The sequence below is a fragment of the Episyrphus balteatus genome, chromosome 1 (genome assembly GCF_945859705.1).
Source record: "Episyrphus balteatus chromosome 1, idEpiBalt1.1, whole genome shotgun sequence".
Taxonomy (NCBI): Eukaryota; Metazoa; Arthropoda; class Insecta; order Diptera; family Syrphidae; genus Episyrphus; species Episyrphus balteatus.
In genome coordinates, this window is record NC_079134.1 from 5,081,735 (window position 1) to 5,104,215 (window position 22,481).

At 32.1% G+C, this 22,481-nt stretch overlaps 2 protein-coding genes across 2 annotated transcripts; both read right to left on the bottom strand.

Moving 5' to 3' along the window:
• Nucleotides 1-297: 297 nt before the first annotated feature.
• On the bottom strand, nt 298-1,438 carry LOC129906585 (phospholipase A1-like). Its single transcript, XM_055982395.1, has 3 exons — nt 1,387-1,438; nt 1,087-1,327; nt 298-1,021 (listed from the first exon to the last, which is right to left on the bottom strand). The coding sequence occupies exons 1-3, from the start codon at nt 1,436-1,438 to the stop codon at nt 298-300; spliced, it is 1,017 nt and encodes a 338-aa protein (XP_055838370.1).
• A 4,184-nt stretch (nt 1,439-5,622) lies between these two features.
• Nucleotides 5,623-6,974, bottom strand: LOC129906587 (phospholipase A1-like). The gene is made up of 2 exons (XM_055982399.1): nt 6,659-6,974; nt 5,623-6,596 (listed from the first exon to the last, which is right to left on the bottom strand). The coding sequence occupies exons 1-2, from the start codon at nt 6,705-6,707 to the stop codon at nt 5,623-5,625; spliced, it is 1,023 nt and encodes a 340-aa protein (XP_055838374.1). The 5' UTR covers nt 6,708-6,974.
• Between the last annotated feature and the right edge of the window lie 15,507 nt (nt 6,975-22,481).

Consider the following 22,481-nt stretch of genomic DNA (forward strand, 5'->3'; position numbering starts at 1 on the left):
TGAATCAATTTTCTTTAACACATGTTTTAACAGATGGTGTGTTTTTAAAACAAACAGTTAAAATTCTTCAATCTGTTAATCAATTCAAGTTCTCAATTCGACCAAATGTTAAATGCTCTTTCGTTTCCTGTCATTTTTTAAACTTTCTATATCTTCCTGAAGTTACCAATTGCATTTCTATAATATTTTCTCAAAGCCTAACTTCAGTCCAACAAGAGTCAGTCAACTTAATCTTAACTTTTTATCTCCAAAAAACTCTTCTTCATTGAAAGGAAAAAAGAAAACACAGTTTTAATTTTAAGCATACAAATATTTATGATACCTCCCTAACGCATAAGGAGACGTTGCCTTAGTTCTAACATAAAAAGTACCAGTCTTTGGTTGTGATGGCTCGCCACCCATTTTGTACTGTTTGCCCTCCTCCGGGCAACTCCACTTCCTCTCCTTCTTATCACACAATGAACCCCAGAATCCTCTCGTACTAGTTATTGACTCCGCAAAGAACTCATAAGCTCGACTATGTGAACAACCATATCCAAGGCATTTTTGATAAATACCTTTATTAGGGAAAAATGAAGCATGTCCCATAGGTTGAATCTGTCCCAAATTCACACTCGTTTGAATGGACTCCACATACTTGGCATCTGTTGGATCAATTCGACAATCCATTCCCTTAAATCTAAATGCTGGACCAGCTGGATCAAGAGCAAATATCGTATTAAACTGAGCTGGTCTAATTTGTTTCCCAGCACTGCCAGCAATTTGTGCCCCAAGACTATGACCAATCAAATAGATGTCATCATAATCCACACCCAATGTGGAATGCAGATGATTTGCAAAGTTTGCCACGATTCTGCCAAAGTTTTCAATCAATTTCACGACTCTGAAGTAATTCAGCGTGCTTGAGATCACACTCCAGTCAACTATGATCACATTGAAGTCGCCAACGCTGAGGTAAGCATCCTTTATGTCACGATTAAGTGAGTTCTTGCTTTGACTCATCCAACCGTGAATAATTATTCTGGAATTTGATCAATTTGTCAATAAAATAAGTCTTTTAGAAGCTTTTAGATAGGTCTTAATTACCTTGTTTGATGTGAAGCATTAAAGCTTGATCTTTCAAGGGAGTCATCGTCCAATCGGATCTCTTGTCCACAAGTTGGAAAGGCTCTTTTGTATAAATAGAACTTCATCTTGACTTCGGGGCTTAAGAAAGGGACCATATTTCGAAGAACTCGTCCCAAAAATTTGAAATCAATAAATTTGTCCAAACCAGTTGGTGTGCTCAGGTCATGGCCACAATCATCAGTCTCACATGTAACTAAAACTGAAATTACACAAAGTTGTTAAAAACTGTTTGGTCAAGAAAAACTCTTTTTAACCTACCCAAATGGAAAACTAAAACTAAAGTTGTAATTATTTGTGGCAAATTCATCATAATGATTTATTATTTGTACTTAAAAAAAAAATAATATCTACAATTTGAGGTCACTTTGAAGTGTTTCTTACGATTATTTGCTTGCAATTGCAGTTTGCTTGCAGTAGAACTAGAATACTATGATCGATGGAGAAGCTTGCGCTTTCTTTTATATACACAAGAGTTTTATAGTTTGTTATGATGATGCTGTGTGCTGTGCATCTAGATGAATTTAAAAAAAAAAATCAACACTTATTGCAATTTAGTCATATATTGAACTTTATCGTGCCGTTGAACTTTTGAGAGGTGTTATAGTTATGAAGTTGAATAGTATGATGTTTCATTGACATTCATCTTTTGTGTTCAAGATTTTTATCGAATAAATTTGAGTTTTTAATAAATATCAGTTTAAATTGCGAATTTATCAATATTCAATCAATATGGAAGATAATATTTTGTACTTAATTTTTTTGGTGGTGAAACGAAATTTTGAGGTCCGAATTTAAAAAAAATTTAACTTTATTTTAAATTTTTCCCTTATTAGGTACGTGACCATTCTTTATTTAATGAATGTTATCTTATACGTTGGCTACAGGTTTCATTTTGATTTTACTTTTTCTTTTTTGTCGACGTTTCGATTGTGCTTACAATCTTCCTCAGGACTCTAAGAAATAAAATGCACGACTGGGTCGCACGAACTTGCTCTTAGAGTTAAAGTTGCTTAAATTTTTAAGACTTTTTATATAGAAATTTGGAAAAAAAATAAAATTCGTTTAAAAAAAAAAATTAAATAAAATCTGAAATTAAAGTGCCCTCCGTTTTGGAGTATGCAGTTTTGGAGTATGCAGTTTTGGAGTATGCAGTTTTGATTGATATATTAACGTGCATTTTTAGAAAAAAAATTTTCAAAATCGTTAGAGCCGTTAAAAAAAAAAAACAATTTTTTATAAATAATTTTTTGGAAAAAAAGTTCTAAAATAAAATTGTAATGCTATTTGGTAGAAATCACTAATCAACATCTAAAAACAAAATTTCAAAAAAACTCAATGTCCCGTTTTCGAAAATTTGATTTTTCAAAAAAACATTTTCAAAATTTTTTTAAAAATCCAAAAATTATTTTTTTTGGAAATTTTATTTTTGGTTTATATTTAAATTATATAAATGCTTCTTCACAAAAAGTTTCGTTGAAATCGAATAAGAAGTTTCGGAGATATTCGAATTTGAAAAAAAAACGGTTCTATGGCAGGTACCGTTAATAATGATTTTCAAAAAAAAATTTTTTCATTGAAATATAGACCTTAGCTTAAAACTAACATTAGAATTTTTTAAACAAAATCGTTAGAGCCGTTTTCGAGATATTTCAATTTTACTAAAATCGGTATATGACAAGTACCTTTATTTTTGGTCCAAAAAAATTAATTCCAAAAACCCCTCTGTAGAGTCGCCAAATAATGCTACATACCAAGTTTGATCAATCAATCGGTCCATCCGTTTAGGCTGTAGCTTCGTTTACAGACAGACAGACTGACAGACGGACAGACAGACGGACTTCCGGGACCCACTTTTTTGGCATTCTTTACCATCGTAATGTCATGGAAAAATGCTATCTCAACTTTGTTTTTTTGTACGAATGCATAACTTGATATATAGTACCTTCTTCTTCTTCCTTTTTCTCGGCGCTGTTATGATCTCGATGTCGAGGGGATCATAACTATCCCACGTAACTGCTTCACACTATTGATCCGCCTGTGGGGTTCGCCGGGTTGACCTCAGAAATCGGCGGCAAGCCTCCCGGTTTTGTATTGTTCCATTTCTAAGGCCAACTGAATGCTGGTGGTTTTGCATTTGCTTGTACCAGGAGTTTTTAGGCCTACCTTTCTTTCTATTTCGTGTTGGAACGTTGTATGATATTGCTTTTTTGACGGGGTTCTCAGGATCTCTCCTTTGAACATGGCAATACCAACTGAGTCGGTCGTGTTCAATTTTTTGGGAGATGGTGTTTTTAACATGAAGGCTTCTTTGGATCTATAGTACCTATATCGGAACTAAAAATTTAAGTTTTTAGGGGTCTAGAAATTATTTCAATTTGAATGACGAACTGTTAATTTATTGTATTTTGAATCCAGGAATCTTGTTGATTCTGTAGAGTGTAAGTATGACCCAATGAAAATTCTATGTTTTTGGACATAAGTGTTTTGAACCCATCATTGCCAAAAATGCGTGAAATGTCAGAAAATACCCGAATTTTCGAGTCCTTTTGAATCCAAGATTTATAGGAGTGCATTTTCATCAAATAATTCATTACCAGTGCATTTACAAAACGAAAAATCTTTTGAGATAAAAATTACGTTGACAAAAAATGGCACACTGAAGGAATTTGGCATGCATCCTTTATAATATTCATCACAAATAAAACGCAAGTGCCAAATTCGACCATTTTTCTATTGTTCGTCAACGTTATTTTGCTATTAAAATATGTATTTATTTTATGCTTTAACAGCTTTGTCATTAATTTTTGTTTTACAAAATGCACTTATATCGAGTTATTTCATGAAATGCATTTTTTTGAATCATTGATTAAAAATGGAGGTCGAGTCTGGCCTTGATTTTAAAAGATTTCAGTTTTCATTAGAGTTAAAATTGGAAATTGGCTTACAGAAACGACACTTACCTAAACAATAGGAAATATTGTTGCCGGATATCTCGAGTGTTTTTTTTATTCTACAGAGGGATTTTAGGAGTTAGTTTGCTTGGAACAAAATTAGGGACCCTGTCATATACATATGTACCAATTTGGAAAAGTATATTTTCCTTAAAAACGGCTTTTACAATTTTGATTAAAAAAAAATCAGAAAATCATCAAAACCATCATAATTTCTGAACTACATATACATATATTCCTTATTTATTATTATTATTTTTAATATTTATTAATTTCAGAATTTCTCTCAAAAGAGGCTTACAATTTCACCGAAGTTCTTTAAACAAAAATATTTGTGAGTTAATTTTTTGTTTAGTCATAGTTACAAAATGGCATAACAACTTTATTTTAATTTTTTTTCCAAAAAATTGTTTTTTATTAAACGACTTTAACGATTTTCTATTTTTGTCCTCTTAAATAGGTACATCTAAACAAAAGAAGTTAAATTGCATACTCTTTTAGACATCGATTTCACTTAAGATGTTGTTTTTTTTTGTCAAGGAGGGCAATTTAAATATTTGTTGTAAATGCATTTTGAATAAAAATTATCATAAACAACAAAAATGCATTTATTTTAAAAGATTTTATCTGGTGAAGATTTTCCAAAGTACATACCATGAAATGTATGAGTTGTTTGGTGAACTTGTTAAGCACTTTTTTATTTGTTACTATCTTCTTGATAAGAATTTACATTCATAAAACAATGTGTTCACTACACAGATTTCTAAGAATCTTAGCCTCAAAGTAAAAAATTAGCGTGATTGAAAAAAAGGAACAGCTGAAAAAATTAATATCTGTGTAGGTATAAACATTTTTTAAACGCAATTATAAAGAATAACATTTCTTCTAAAAATAAAGACCTCTATCAAGTTTCTATATTAGTATTAACAGAGAATGATCATTTACATGAGTAAATATAAAGTAAGCGTTTTCTTAAATCTTCGCTGAGGCCTGGCGACGATAAAGTCCCGACTAAATGGTCTGGCTTATTTTTTCCCAACAAACTACAACATAATAGAAACTTCACATTGCCTCAAATACATTTTTGGAAAAATAAAAAAATATTTTAAAAAATTTATATGTTGATTTAGACCCGCTACCCCGCAGCCAGGTCTGCAGTTTCGTGTTGGGCAGTAGTAGAAACGCTATCAAGTTTTCAGCTTGCCTTAAATACCTACCCAAAAATAGCTGCCAGCTCTCCTGCTATTATACCCGAACAGAATTGGCTAAAGGTTAGAACCGGCATATATTAAAATTTCCTTTAAACTGCGCCATGTTTTTCTTTTCGAAAAGCTTACTAAATTTCGCGACTGCTAAATTATACAGAAACAACTGACAAATTATGTTTATCAATCGAATTGTATTCAATTGTTTTTTTATTTAATTATTCTAAAATATTTTCATACAATTAGACACTAAACAGTCTTGAAAAAAAAAAAAACTTAACATAAACATACAATAATTAGCTATAAATATCACTTTGGAAAAAAAGAACCCCGGTTCTTTACGCGTACACATATTCTAAATTTTTTCCAATCGCATATGGCGCATGACCTCTGGTTCTAACATAAAAAGTTCCATTCTTCTGCTGTGATGGTTCTCCACCCATTTTGTATTGTGTCCCCTTCTCAGGACAATGCCACTTTCTCTTTGCATTATCACACACAGTTCCCCAAAAACCAATCGGACTAGTTATAGATTCAGCAAAGAACTGATAAGCTCGACTATGTGAACATCCAAAACCCAGACACTTTTGATAGACTCCATTATTTGGGAAGAAAGTCGCATTACCAACAGGCTGAAGCAATCCCAAATTCACACTTGTCTGAATGGACTCAACATATTTGGCATCAGTAGGATCAATTCTACACTCCAAGTCCTTCTCTCTAAAAGCCGGTCCAGCTGGATCAAGAGCAAAGATGGTATTGAATTGATCAGGTTTCAAACGTTTCCCAGCACTTCCAGCTATTTGTGCCCCAAGACTATGACCAATCAAATAAATATCATCATAATCCGCATTGGCAGTATTATGGAGATATCTGGCGAAATCAGCAACAATTTGGCCAAAGTCTTCAATCAATCTCACGACTCGGTAATAGTTAAGAGTGCTAGAAGCGATACTCCAATCAACTACGATCACATTAAAATCACCGACACTTAAGTAGGCGTCTTTGATGTCACGATTTAGAGACGCCTTAGATTGACTCAACCAGCCATGAATAATTATTCTTGTTGGATGATTTCGATCAAAGCCTGAATTCGTCAAAGAATCATTATCCATTCGTATCTCCTGGCCACAAGTCGGAAAAGCTTTTTTGTACAAATAGAATTTCATTGCAACATCAGGTTTTTGAAATGGCAATAGACTTCGCAGAGCTCTGCCTAGAAATTTCAAGTCGACGATACTGTCTAAGCCAGTTGGCTGACTTAAGTCGAGACCACATTCATCCCACTGCTCAGTTTCCCCTTTCACTAGACCTGCATAATTATAAATTAAAGTTAATATGATTCTAATATAATTCACAGATAAATTTTATTACTTGAAGATAAAGTTAACACTAAGATTGTGATTATAGAAAAATACTTCATGTTTGAGGTTAATAAAAAAGATTCAACTTCTAGTGCAATAACAAGTGGTAAGTTAACGGAATGGATGCAATGCTACAACTAATGACCGTGAAGCAGTTGAAAGCCTTTTTATAAATCGCAACTTAACTGGTTGAGCGAAAAAAATACACCAGACTGAATCTGAGATAAATTGTATGATAATTAGTAGGGAATTACAACCAGCTTCGTTCGTCATTGCAATTAGAAAAAGAAATGGGTTTTCATGAATGAAATATTTAACATACTCGTATTGTCATTGTCAGCTGGATTTTTTTTAAAATAATTTGTCGATGTAGGATTGATACACTTTTCGATAAACTGTTTTTGTCTTTGATCCAGGTTTCATATAAGCCGTGTTTTATTGGTACTCAGTATTTTACTGAGTAAACATTTTATGCTGTAAAGAACAACAATTGATTACTTTTATTTATTTATTAATGATCCTTATTTTTGAAGGATTAAAAATGTATACCCAAGTTTTGAAATTTTTTTTTCTATAAACCAACTAATAAAAAACTTTTATTTATCTTTAGCAATCTTTTGTTGTTGTTGCCCGTGTAAAATTTTACTGAGCTAAGTACTGAGTTACCAATTAAACGCGGCTATAGTATAAAAATTGATATTCATCTGGATTTTGTTTTTAAAAAGATTTAAATTTGAGTTAAGAATATAAACGGGTAAGTGGATTTACTTCAAATTTGATATTTTTTTTTGTAACTTTTATGAGAAAATTCCTAGATTTTTATAATAAGGATCAAAAATATTATCGAAAAGAAAACGGTATGCCAATAAATATGAAGTATGTACGGACAAATAAAATACAACGTTAAAAAAATTCCCTGTTCACGAAAAAAACAACATTTTTCAAAAAAAAAAAAAAAACATTGAATTTGTTTTTGAAAATCAAAAATTATTTATTTTGAAGAATAATTCATAATTTAAACTTGAGCTTACTAAACGGTTTTCATAAAAAAATTGTTGAATTTTTTTAATCAAAATCGCAAGAACCGCTTTTGAAAAACATCGTTTTATACATTTTGGTCATATGGTAATTTCAGTCACAGAAAAATTTCAATTTTCTCTCCAGGCTATTACCCAAACCCTTGAAGTATCAAGTTTGATTTAAATCGGTCGATCATTCGATCTTCTTCCTAATTTCCAAACGTTTCTATCCAAATTGAAAAAAATCTAAATGAAATAAAACTCCGAACTGGGTCGAATGAAATATGAATCTCTAAAACTCCAAGATGCTTTAATTTTCAAAACTCGTTTATACAAATTTGATAAATGTACAATGTACATACATATGTATGTAGATTAGGGTGGTCCTTTATTTTACTCTTTTTTGAAAATTGAGTGCGACGCCCGGGGTTCCAAATCAGGAAAAAATAGGTACCCTATTTTTGTCATATTTTTATCTCTAACTCCTCCTGGCCCTATTTCGATAAGAAGTTACTAGAGCAGAGGCGATATTCTGTGTCCAGTGTTGCTGCATATAGAAATGCTTTGTATAAAAATTTGTTGAAAATTAATAAATAGCCGTTTGAGATAAATTTAGAAATACAAAATAAACATTTTTATGATTTTGAAAAAAAAACAAAAAATATTTTCATTAAAAATAAGACCTTGTTTAAAATTTTTCTAACAAAATTTTTGAAGCATTTTTTGATCAAATTCATTTAACTTAATTTTTATCATAGCAAATAGAGAAGTAAGATCGGTGTATTCGTACACGTACAATAATTGTACATACATCTCTGTTGAATTACATAAGATTATCAGTAAAATTGCTTTAGTTTTAATGTCTCGAATGCATTTTTTTTAATTTATATCCGTATACATATGTACATAAGGCCGGAGCGGCATTGTATGGGAAAAACATAAAATTGAAAAAATAAAAACATACCCCCCGAAAAAGTTGCATTGGGTCAAAGAAAGCAATACAAAATTTTGTTAATTTTAAAAAATTGAAAATTGAAAAAACAAAGAATAAAAAGGCTTATAAAACACATGTTTTGCATTTAAAATTTTTTTTTTTAGTTAATTAATGGATTTATTCTTCTTTAAAAAGCCCCCATTGGTTAGTTCTCATTGCAATGGAAACTTTAAAAAAGAAGCCTAGAAATCAAATGATAATTCTGGGCTTACAGAAGAAATAACATTTTTTTTACTTTTTTTCAGTTTAAAACTTTATTTAAATTTATTTTTTTCAATTTAGTTCCTTAATTTATTTTATATAATCCTTTTTAGTATCAACTCTGCACCGAAAAATAAACTTTAAAAATATACAAATTCAATTCAGATTTTTGCATTGCAATACGCGACCCCTAGCTTTGGTAAAAAATCATTTAATTAGTTTAAGGACTATATTCAATTTTTGCAGGGGTATAATCTTAAATTTCCAAACATTAAATTTCGCTCCGGCCTAATATACATACGAGTAACTCAAAGTTCCTCGTATATTATTATATTTTGTTTTTTTAATACAAAACCTACTAATTTCTTGACCGTTTCTAGTTCTTGATTTCTATCATCACTTATTAAAGTAGAGTTCAAATGTAAGTATTTTGTCGTAATGAAATAGCTTTCCAAAACATTTTGAACTGACGAAAAAATTTTGGATTATTACCTACCTATATAAAATGACATTTTTTGCACATTTTGTATTCCTTGTTTCCTTAGTTTTATATAAACAACTCTACTCCAGAAAAGCGTGATCTAATAAACTTTTTTGTATACCTACTCAACATCAGCTGCAAGATACAAAATTTAGGGCCGGAAGCCGATTACTTTTCAAAAAATTTGAGACTGTTTTGTCGACAGGCGAGTCCTAGAAAACATCATAACAGTAAATAAGGTTGTCCCTTCTTTTGCCAAACAATTTAGTCCGTTTATTTTCTTTTTTGAACATTATTGTTTCCAAAATTATTTAACTCCAAAAAACTTTTTGATCAGTTCGTACAAACAATCAGTTTTGAGAGTTTCCCATAAATGCTTTGATCGAAATTTTTTCTCAAGAACTGATTCGGTGAAAAAGCTTCTATTTCAAACGAACTCCTAGCTTTATCGACAAATATTGAAACTCATTTCATAGGAACAGTCTTAACTTGCAGTTAACTATATTTAAGTAATTATGAATCAGTTCATAGAAGTGTGGCTACCTTTTTACTGTACCTACATATTATGTACGTCATAAGTTAGTGAATTCAAAAATATAAAATGGTTGCAATTTTGTATGTAACTAATACTTATGTGATTTAAACGACTAAGAATTTCAGATTTAAAATTAATAAACTCATATACTTCTTCTTCACCAGCATTTAAGAAAATGCGGTAATTATTCTTGGTTAAAATTGCATTTCAAAGGAAGTATGATTTATTTTTCAAATGGATGCATCATTTCAAGGTGGGATTTTTAGATTTTATGTATTTTAAATGTATCAAAATTTTCTGAAGCCAAACTGTACTTCCCAATTTAATTATCACATTTATTAACTGAATGAACCACAGAAAGTCATTTAATTTTTTAAGTCGGTGATGTACTCAAAACTTCAATCTGGATATCTGGAGTACAAAATAAAATTCGAACCACAAGCATGCACCATAAAAATGAGTAATTTAAGACAAAAAATCACTTTTCGCACACGACTTATCTTAAACCTGCAAAACAATAACGAATAAAAATGCGAACCACAGTTTTTCGCTTTTGCTGTTAAAATCTCACAGCATAAACAAACTAAACTGAAAAAAGTCAGATAAGTACTCGTTAACTACGTCATTTTTCACATCATAAGGTTTAATTAATTTAAAATTATAATTATTTAACAGTTAGCATGGGAAGTTCTAAATAAAACAGAATCGTTCACTGCGGCGTATGAGTGCTAATTTATGTGTGTGGAATATTCTGGGGATTCCCTCACAGATTTTTTACTGGATTCAGACTTTCAGTCACACAGTTATCATTTTTTTTGCGCGATCGTTTTATTAAATGGCGTGTGGCAGTGTGTCTAACAGCAAACTGGAATTCTATACTATACTTGTTTTGTGGGTTTGTAAAAATAAAAAAAAAATCAGAATAATTATGACTTTAATAATAGCCATTAAATATGTAGTATAAAAAGTTAAAATGAATGAAATATTGTATTGAGAAAGTAAATACAAAAGGTTGTAATTGATGATTAGATTTATTTTAGATTTGTTTGATTTTCCGTGTTATTTCCATAATCGTGTACGTAGAGCGTTTTGATGGAGATTCTGTTCTTTTGATGACGTACAGCTACAGATGTCATTAACATTTTCTCAGATACTTACTACTAAACAACATTGTACGATTAATTTAATGTTAAATGATGGTGACGATTAAAAACTTCATTAAAATTCATAGATACCGTTGGGGTGTTAGCCATATTATTGATGACGTCAAATTTGCTTCTGGCCTTTTAATAATAGCTTTTGTCATTTAAACTTAATTTGTTATGACATTAAATTATAATTTATCAAACAATGTTAAGCAATGTTGATCAATTAAGAAGACAAAGTGTTTTGCGGTACTTTAGCTAAAGGGTAAGAATTACTTTTTCGAGGTTTGAATTTATTGATGCAATTAGAAACCGAATCATTTATATACCTCATTAACTTTGAAATAAGGTTAAAAAATGAGGTTTTTTCTAATAGATTTCAATAAAAAATTTTGTTCAGTAAAGTTTAAGTAATTGAAATGGTAAAATTGAGAAAAATTTTCAAAACACTTATTTTTGGATTTTTCAAAAAATGTTAAAATTTTTTTTTTTAAATCGATTTTTTGATAACGGTTGAATGAATTTAAATTTAACTTTGTTTTTATACCTATGTCTATTCTATCAAATGACATGCCATTTTATTTCGAATATGTTTTTTTTAAACGGCTCTTAGAACTTTCAATAAATTTTTTTTTAAACTCTTCGTTAAATGGCATACTTTGTTTGGAAGTCAAAACCATTTTGGGAAAGGCTTTTGTAACTTCAAACCAAATTTTAATATTTTTTATTTTTAAGTTTCATAAAAGCGGTTTAAAGTTTTCAGAATAAAACGGTTTTTATTTAAATAATTGTACGTGACGTGCATTTTTTTAAATCTTATTATCACAAATCATCATATTTTGTGTATTTTTGTATGAATTTATTTTTTTGAGTTCTATCGTCTATCGTCTATCGTCTATCGTCTATCGTCTATCGTCTATCGTCTATCGTCTATCGTCTATCGTCTATCGTCTATCGTCTATCGTATCGCCTATCGTCTATCGTCTATCGTCTATCGTCTATCGTCTATCGTCTATCGTCTATCGTCTATCGTTTATCGTCTATCGTCTATCGTCCATCGTCTATCGTCTATCATTTATCATCAATCGTCTATCGTCTATCGTCTATCATCAATAGTCTAATGTCTATCGTCTATCGTTTATCGTCTATCGTCTATCGTCTATCGTCTATCGTCTATCGTCTATCGTCTATCGTCCATCGTCTATCGTCTAACATTTATCATCAATCGTCTATCGTCTATCGTCTATCATCAATAGTCTAATGTCTATCGTCTATCGTTTATCGTCTATCGTCTATCGTCTATCGTCTATCGTCTATCGTCTATCGTCTATCGTCTATCGTCTATCGTCTATCGTCTATCGTCTATCGTCTATCGTCTATCGTCTATCGTCTATCGTCTATCGTCTATCGTCTATCGTCTATCGTCTATCGTCTATCGTCTATCGTCTATCGTCTATCGTCTATTGTCTATCGTCTATCGTCTATCGTCTATCGTCTATCGTTTATCGTCTATCGTCTATAGTCTTTCGTCTATCGTCTATCGTCTATAGTCTTTCGTCTATCGTCTATCGTCTATCATCTATCGTCTATCATCTATCATCAATCGTCTATCGTCTATAGTTCATAATATCAAACCAATACAAATTTCAAATATTAAGAACCAAAACCTCAGTTGCCTTTTCCATTTTAGAGCCAAATTGTTTTACTCAAATCGATCATCTTCATCTCCTTTTACAAATCAATGTCCCCTAAGGGAAATGTCAAAGGCATTCAAAAACAACAAAATAAAAATTAAATAAACAAAAATAAAAAAAAAAAAAACTTAAACACAAACGATAACGAAAACAAATTAGAAAGTTTTGCTGTCTGACAACTTTTCGTAAATTGCAACATTCCCTTTTCGGCAGTTTAAAAAACACACACAAGATGCTAACTGATGTTACATTACATCCATCCATTCCCTATACTATTTCATTCCTGCTCAATGGCTCCGAATTCATTCCTCAATTTGATTGCCAGAAATAAATGCCTCTTTTCCAATGCGCACATGTGCCCTCACAGGCCTTCCTCAGAAATCTTCCTACACTCATGTTTTGGTATCTCTCTACAGTAAATGTAAAGCTTTAACTTTTCTATTTGCTTAAGGCAAATACAACCTCATCGTCGTCAATGACGATGATGGCGGCACTCGGCGGCAGGACGAAGGGAATACTTTGCATGTCTGTAAAATCTGTTCCCGTCTTCCATCAAAATATAAAAAGAAAAAAAAAACGATGAAGAAAAAAGATATATACAACTCAATTGAGCTGAGATTTGATTAAGAGCAACCTGCTATCAAATCAAAACTGTGCACTTAACAGATTGACTAAGGCTCTGTAAGTTCTGTGGATTCCTACTAAATATAGGTTCCCTCTTCGATATATGTAAAAGGCAGCAGGCGTGTGTGTGGATTCGAATGGATACATAGAATTTTATCCCCCTAAAGCTGTAATCGCGAAAATGGAAAAGCCATAGAGGAATCCATTTGGCTATTTATCTTTGGTCGTATAAACACAGAAGAAGAAGCTAAAGGATCCCCCGACTGTCTCAAATTTCTCCATACCGTTCGTTATCCATCTAGTCGAAGTATGTTGCTTTAACACAGGTAAAATTGAGTTAGAGAAAAGTTGAATTCTTTTTTTTGGAGGGTTCACATTTAGGGGGTTTCGATATAGCAATTTGGGGGAGGAATGTTTTCATTCCATTAAATTCAAAGCCTTTAAGGTGAATGGCACCCAAAAGAATTTTCAGCTCCTTGGGGGGAGAGAATTCTCGCAGACAGAAGGTCACTCGACATGAGACGAATTTATTTTATTATATTTTTCAAAGTTAGACGACATAGACGGATCATAGGTGACTTTGCCAACAACTATTCCACAAAGTCCTTATTTTTACGGACGGTGTAGAATGTCCAAGGATCTATTCAATAGAGTGAGGAATATTAACGTCGGCCATTAAGTGTAGAATGGAGACTTGTACTTTTCGCAGTCCTTCAAAAATTATAATCCAAATAATCTCGAGACCGGAAATGGGCTAAAACTTGTAGCCATTACGGGTCAATTGCCCGAATCTGCTGCCAGGAATTTGGAATACAAATTTTTTAACTGGAAGATAAAGGAAGAAAAGATGCAGACTTTAGCTCATTTCTTCTTAAAAGAAGAAGAAAAAAAAAAATATAGCGATGCGGTGGTGGTTGGTTGCCACTTTCATTATTCAAGTCACGTCTTTTATTACAACTGAAAAAGTAGCAAAAGCTAAAGCAACTACAAAAAAAAAAAACTAGTGTCAGCTTCAGCAGCAACAGCAAGCAAGCAATAGAGCAGTGCATTTGGGCCAATTCATGCCAAATTTGTTATCAACGCTATGGCCCATCCAATTCTTAAATAATCCAAAAAGGGAAGTGAATAAAGAAGTAGAGACAAAGTTGAAAAATAACACAAAAAAAAAAAAGAAAAGAAAAACACAAAAAAAAAGTTCATCTTGAATTCAACACGAACAAATGAAATTAGTTGAGAAAGCGTTGAACCGTCTTTGTGTCAATGTTTCCTGCGGAGCCCTTCCTCTTGATGGTTATCCTTCGTCTTCTTGTATTTTGTTTTTTTGCTGAACATGCCCTTCCTTCAATGAACAAAAAAAATATAAAAAATAAATTTTAAGTATTCATGTTCTTAGGAAATGAGATTGGATGATTTTGTGCGCTGGAGTTTTTACAACCCATGAACTTATTATGCCAAGACTCTTGCTTAAATTAGCTTGGAGCATAAAATTTTGATTGGTTTTCAAGTAAATTTTAATGAATACTTACGTTTTTTGGAAAAGAAACAAAATTAGAAGGAAATTGATGGTTTTTTTTTTGTTTTTGCTAAACTGCACTTTATAATGTCATTTTACTTAGAGCTTGTATAAACTTAAGATCTGTAGGTACAGAATGAAAGTAAAGAGTCTAACGGGCATTTTTGAAGTTATGGGAGGGTGGGTATGAAAATTTACTTTTTTTTTTTTTGTGGCATGTGGCAAGTTGCATGTGGCAAGTTGCATGTGGCAAGTTGCATGTGGCAAGTTGTATGTGACAAGTTGCGTGTGGCAAGTTGCATGTGGCAAGTTGCGTGTGGCAAGTTGCATGTGGCAAGTTGCATGTGGCAAGTTGCATGATGCAAGTTGCATGTGGCAAGTTGCATGTGGCAAGTTGTATGTGACAAGTTGCGTGTGGCAAGTTGCATGTGGCAAGTTGCGTGTGGCAAGTTGCATGTGGCAAGCTGCATGTGGCAAGTTGCGTGTGGCAAGTTGCATGTGGGAAGTAGCCAGAGTTGCAAAAAGCTCACATTTCAGCTCAGCTCACAGCTCACCTCAAATTTGAGCTAGCTCACTTTTGAGCTAGGTACCATAGATCAGCTCATTTGAGCTGAGCTGAAAGTGAGCGCCCCCAACTTCCAACGCCTATATCTCGGAATTTTGAATAAAGTGAAAAAAAAAATTTTTGATGCCAAAAGGTAGCTGGGACTCTAACCTACATTTGAGTACAACTCCCATCCCTGTAGGTCCACGCGTTTTCAAACCGGGAGAACTTAAAAGTAAAAAAAAAATAGGCACGATTCTGAAAAAATAGGCATGATGTGGCGGGTTAACATGGAAGGCGATTTTTTAAAAATCTGAAAATGTGCAAAGCGTAGGCCCATGACACAAGCTATCATTTGGCATTACTCCCAAAAATTGCTCTCAAGCGGTTTAGCTTCCAGGAGCGTTCAAAGATTGGGGGATTTTTCGAAAAAAAATTTTACCCCAACTTTCAAAGGCGATTTTCTCGGAATTTTGAAAATAATCGGAAAACCGGATTATACCACTATCGGGTAGCTGAGAATATAAGCTTTCATGTGGCACCACTCCCCTGTCTCTAGATCAAAGCGTTCCAACGCCTATATCGCGGAATTTTGAAGAAAATGAAAATAAAATTTTTGATGCCAAAAGGTAGTGGGGACTCTAACCTACATTTGGGTACAACTCCCATCCCTGTAGGTCCACGCGTTTTCAAACCGGGAGAACTTAAAAGTAAAACAAAAAATAGGAACGATTCTGAAAAAATAGGCATGATGTGGCGGTTTAACATGGAAGGCGATTTTTTAAAAATCTGATAATGTTCAAAGCGTAGGCCCATGACACAAGCTATCATTTGGCATCACTCCCAAAAATTGCTCTTTAGCGGTTTTGCTTCCAGGAGCGTTCAAAAATTCGGGGATTTTTCGAAAAAAAAAATTTTACCCCAACTTTCAAACGCGATTTTCTCGGAATTTTGAAAAAGTCGAAAAACCGGATTGTACCGGAATTTTTTTTATGATAAAAAAAGAAATATTTTACTAAAAAAATAGAAATATATTTACTATTAAAAAAAACCAAGAAAAAAGATCACGAAAAATTTTCTGTTTTATTTATAAAAATATCCATGTGCTAAAATAATTCCATTAATAACTAGAACCAAACATCTTAAGCTATGGTGTTTTATAAAAGTTTAAAATATCTTCATATTTCATTATACTTTCCAAATAAAAATCAATGTATCCTCTCATCCATCACAGCTCAGATCAGCTCACTTTACCTTAGCTCGCCCAACAGCTCAGCTCAGCTCACCGACAGCTCAGCTCACCCAACAGCTCAGCTCAACCATCAGCTCAGCTCACTTTCAGCTCAGCTCAAATGAGCAGAGCTATGGTACATAGCTCAAAAGTGAGCTAGCTCAAAATTTGGATTAATTACTTAATAATAGAAATTAAAAATATCAAATGAAATTCATTTACATGTACTGAATGAGAAGTATAACTTCAGTCGCGTGTACATGTGTACACACACTCTTTTTTTTCACTCGGAGTTGAACATAACTTGAGAGTTTTTAATATAAATATAATATAAAAATTCTCAAGTTATGTTCAACTCCGAGTGAAAAAAATGGCCCTAAATGTTTTTATGTCAATTTTTTTTTGAATTTGGTTCGAATTCCAGGATGAAACTGCTCACCACGTCAAAAAGAGATCTAAGATTTTTTCGAAAATCATTTCATTACTAACGGTACCTGTCATAGAACAGTTTTTTTTTTTTAAATCCGATTCGATTTCTCCAAAATTAATTATTAAAATTATTGCTATTGATTGATTTTGATAATTGTTTTCCACGCAGGCAAGATATGAATTCAAAGAAAATAAAATTTCGAGAATTACAAAAGATACCTGCGGACTTAGATGGCTATGTTGAGGTTGTTATAAAATTGTTTATCGGGGACGACTTAATTTTTTGTATATATGGCTCAGGAGATATGGAGATTTTAACGACATAAGTCCAAAATCGTTGTTTTGAAATAAATGCATTTTAATGTTAGAAAAATTCCTCCAAATCCAGTTTTACAATATAGCTATTGGCATGCAATTTTTTTTTCTGATAGTAAAATGTATTTACACAAATAAGATAAAATAAAATTCACGACTGGGTCACACAAACTTACTCTTAGAATTCAAGTTGCTTAAATGTTTAAGACTTTTAATATAGAAATTTGGGAAACAAAATAAAATTAAAAAAAATTAAAAATTCGTTTGTTTTTTTAAATAAAACAAAATCTGAAATCAAATTATCCTCCAAAAAGAGTATGCACCTTTATTTGATATATTGAGTTGCATTTTTAGAAAAAAAATTTTCAAAATCGTTAGAGCCATTTTTTAAAAAAATAATTTTTTATTAATAATTTTTTTGGAAAAAAAGTTTTAAAATAAAATTGGTATGCCATTTTGTAGAAATCTCAAATCAACACCTAAAAACAAAATTTCAAAAAAATTCAATGTTCCGTTTTCGAAAATTTGATTTTTCAAAAAAAAATTTCAAAATTTTTGAAAATATCCAAAAACTGTTCTATGGCCGGTACCGTTAATAATGATTTTCAAAAAAAAAAAAATTTATTAGAAGCCCTTGGTCTTAAAACTTACATTTGAATTTTCTAAACAAAATCGTTGGAGCTGTTTCTAAGCAATTTCAATTTTACTAAAATCGGTTTATGACAAGTACCTACCGTTATTTTTGGTCCAAAAAAATTAATTCCATAAAACCCTCTGGAGAGTCGCCAAATAATGCTACATACCAAGTTTGAAATCAATCGGTCCATCCGTTTAGGCTGCAGCTTCGTTTACAGGCAGACAGATAGACAGACAGGACAGACGGACTTCCGGGACCCACTTTTTTACCATTCTCTAGATATCATCATAATGTCATGGAAAAATGCTATCTCAACTTTTTTTTTTGTACGAATGCATAACTTGATATATGTAATTATAGTACCTATATCATAAGTAAAAAAGTAAGTGGTCTGATACGGATTTTTTAAAGTTTCTGTGTTTCGAAATATAAATTTTTGGTGGGTTTTAATTTTTTTTAGTTTTTCGTAGCGTTCAAAAAATTATCGTTTTTTATTTGTATCTTTTTTTCTTCAACAAATAAATAAATAAAATTTATATTGTAGATAGATAATAAGCAGGAATATATTTGTGCAAAACTTTAATCAATTTGGTGTTCACAATTTTGAGATAACGGTAAAATAAAGTTCTATTTTTCAACACGTTCTTTCTTTTGATCTAGAGTAGATAGAAATTGTATTTAACTTTATTGAGCATGCTGATAATATTACTATATCATTTGATATATCACCCATAACGGTACATTTACTACAAGCTACACAATGTTAAATTAAAAAACTTCAGAAACACCTCAAAACACCTTGCACATGACCATGCCACCAGTGTGGGAAACATGCCACGATCAGTTTGAAATTTCGACTTGGTTGGCTTTAAAAAATTCTACCTTTTTTTTGTAGGCATCGTAGAAATATGATTGAAGCGTCATATGAAAGGTATAAAATAATAAGATTTCTTATGAAATAATATTTTATACAGGTTGAAATAGATAAAAATTGATTTAATGGCGTGAGATGATAAAAAAGATTGATATTTTTTTGATGAAAACTGATTGGGCTCAAAAAATTCTAGCTCTTGTTGTAGATGTCGTCCAGACATGGTTGATATAAATATTTTGAGCTGAAACAATAGGCTTTCAGATGGTATAAAATCTATTTAAAAAAAATGGATTAAATGGTGTTTAAAAAAAAAGTTTGATTTTTTCACTTTTTTCATGAAAAATGATTGTTTTTAATAAATAATTATTTTTATACCTTTTTCGCAAGTAAAATTTAGTTTTTAATTAATGAATATTGAAATTGGAAATTTGGCTTGGCTTTTATTTCAAGAAAGGTTAAGTTCACAATTTATATATTATTTTCTTTCTGACACTTAAGCAAGACAGAATGTCAATTATTCTATCCCCCCCCCCCAAAAAAAAAATAAATCATAAAAAAAAAACTTTGAACATGAATAATGTTCATTTAATGACTTCATCTATCACCCATCGAGGGCTCCATCCATAATCTCGATTAAATGGTTTAAATTTAGTTCTCCTCTTCCAAGTTGGCTGGCAAACGTATACCTACAAAACACACACATAAATAATGCAAAAACCAACCTATAGATTCTTTTGAATTGCAAACATCCGCGTATCTCATTTGAAATTCCTTTAATTTCAAGAAAAAACCTGCATACAAGCTTAGCTCGTCGTCGTCGGCATGCTATATCGTCGTTGTCTAACTCTGCTGCTCTCTCTTCCATATATAAAAATTTCACCTCACGTCGAGAGCAAACATAAGGACCTGTTTTTTTTTTTTTTTTGAGGATAAAATATTCAGACTTCCATTTAAATTTCTACTTAGTTTTGAGTTTGATGTGTTTTTTTTTTTTTCTTCTTCATTTTGGATTAAATCTTGTGCTTTTGAACTTCCTTTTTCTCCTTGCATGTCCATGTCCATCATGATGCAAAAGCTAGCTCGTCTATAGACGCATATACACAAATTCCAAATTCTCGGCTTTCATGCGAGCTGAGAGAGAAAGAGCATATATTTATCTTCGTTTCCATATGCAATCTACATTTTAATACTTGACTGCATTCATTCAGCCAAGCCAAGAAGAATGTACAATGTGTTCTTATATAAAAACATATTTTTAAAGAATATAAGCTTTATAGTTCCATTTATCAGACTTTGCAGCAACAACAGCAGAGACTCTTCTTCATGGTGATTAATTCACAGCGAGACCATAGAAATTAAAGCGAATCACTTCCCATCTGCATGCATCTTTTCGGTCCTGAGTGAGTTAATATAATTAAGAATGCACAAGTGTTATCCCTGAAGCCATCGATGTCCGCAAAACCTAATTACGCTAATGCCAAGCAATGACCGAACTAATTCTCTTTTCTCTCTCTTATTTTTTTGTATGCTAACAAAGTCACCCGTTAATGAATCTTCGTCATGAAGAGTCAGCACACCAGGGTCGATCCAATTGTCCTGGGATATTAGTCTTAATCACTTGCCACATTGTGCTTAGTAAAACTTCTCCCAAGACACCGATAGAGAAGGAGTAAAGAAGGCAAAAAGGACGACACATCAAGCGCTAAGTTTGACATCTCTTTTCTTAGTTCGGTTCGTCTTGAAAGAGTCTTCTTTAATCCTGACGAGAGATGGGGAGTTTAACAAAAAACCCACATGCTCAAGCGAAACGAAGCGAATCTGGCTGGCTGGTAAGCAAAAAAAAAAGGATGTTCTTCTAAATGAAGTATAAGCTCGGGGGAAAAACTATCTCACAGATACGAAAGGTGTCAAGTCACGATGTTCTTTGATCGCACAATCTATTAGACGGCTCACGACTCACAAGGCGCACGAGGGGATGCACGGTTGCACATCCATATACCCAGACTCCTCCACCAAAAAAAGGAAGGTTAAAGAAGGACGATATTCCTCTCGTCCTCTTGGGGGAAGATGCTTTAGAGTTTAGAGTGAGTCTTACCCAAGAAATGAATGGGTTCAATTGTTTGCCATGACGGATGAATTTACGGATTTTTTCGTCACTCTCTCAAGTTTGCAAAAGCGAAACCATGGAACTCGTATAATAGTCAATGGCATTTGGGAGACAACTCATTTTGTGGCAGAAAATGGAGCAGTCTCTTTTTTTAAAGGATCTTTGTTTATTTCAAGTGTTTGGTATTGGTACTAAAGACTTGAACTGAAAGGAGTAAATGGGTAAATAGATGGAAAAAATCCGTTAACTGAGAAGTTTTGTAATTTTTCATGCTATTTTTTTTTTTGGTTGAAGTTTTGGAGTAAGGGTGACATCACAAACAAAAAAAGATAGAAGGAAAAAGTTTTTCACTTTTTCGTTTGTTTTCAAATTTAGTGAGATCATGGTCGGTTAGTTTAGAGAGAGCAAATAATGTAACTTTGGTGAATTGACAGTGCATTTAAGGAGGAGGAGGAGGAGAAAAAAAAAAGGTTTAAGTTAAATTTTATTACGTAAATTCGTATAGGAATATCAAAAGTGTTAAAAAGTTTTTTCTTAAGATAACACTTTTGATGTCTTTTTTCTTGCTGTGTGTGACGATATTTTACAATTTTAAGGTAAAACTTTTCGAATAAAGTTAGATGAATGTCAATGTATCAGAGTTAAATTGAGGAGGTGTATTCTTTTGGAATACAAATTTTTTGAATGACAACAAAAAGTTAAAGAAATAAAGAACTAATTTAAGAGTTCTTGGGTTTCTTGGAATTGAATGAAATCTGTTGTAGAAATATGTGGAAAAAGGCTTATGTGTTAACAATATGAAGCTCCACTAGATGATTGTAAGGTGAGCTAGGACTAACTTTTAATCGTAGAACCCTGATACCTTCTATATGATTGTAGGAATGAAGATGTTGAACATGCCTCATAAGCTGGCAATGAAAATAAAAAGTCAGGAAGAGAAAATAATTTATTTATCGACCAACATAATATGTACATATTTGCGTCTAAAAAAAATCCATAACCGATTTTCATAAAAAATATCCTCATTCATAATGTAAAAAAAAGTGGTTGTCTGTAAAGCCAGTTTACGGACGATGATAACGTCATAAGAAAACAGATCGTGTACTTTTGTTAAAAAAAACTTATCTAAAAATTATTTATTTGTCAACTCAAATATTCATATCAAACATGTCTGCACGACATCTACAAAAAGAGCTAGAATTTTTAGACCCCATTTAATTTTCATCAAAAAAAGCAAGAAAATAAATCTTTCTTATCTTCTCACGTAATTAAATCAATTTTTTTTTGTATGACAACCTACATAAAATCGTATATCTTATCTAAGCTTATTGTTTCACGTTTCATATGACGCTTCAATCATATTTCTACAATGCCTACAAGTAAAGCAGGAATTTTTTAAAGCCAACAATGTCGAAATTTCAAATTGAGAATACGGTACTTCCCACACTGGTGGCTGTTCATGATCTCCACAGGTGTTTTGAGGTATTTCG

Excerpts from the sequence above, each read along its gene's own strand:
- LOC129906585 (XM_055982395.1), bottom strand. The coding sequence starts at position 1,438 with ATGATGAATTTGCCACAAATAATTACAACTTTAGTTTTAGTTTTCCAT. Across the intron at positions 1,328-1,386 it reads AGTTTTAGTTTTCCATTTGG|TTTTAGTTACATGTGAGACT; the intron begins GTAGGTTAAAAA and ends GTGTAATTTCAG. Across the intron at positions 1,022-1,086 it reads AATGCTTCACATCAAACAAG|AATAATTATTCACGGTTGGA; the intron begins GTAATTAAGACC and ends ATCAAATTCCAG.
- LOC129906587 (XM_055982399.1), bottom strand. The coding sequence starts at position 6,707 with ATGAAGTATTTTTCTATAATCACAATCTTAGTGTTAACTTTATCTTCA. Across the intron at positions 6,597-6,658 it reads AGTGTTAACTTTATCTTCAA|GTCTAGTGAAAGGGGAAACT; the intron begins GTAATAAAATTT and ends ATAATTATGCAG.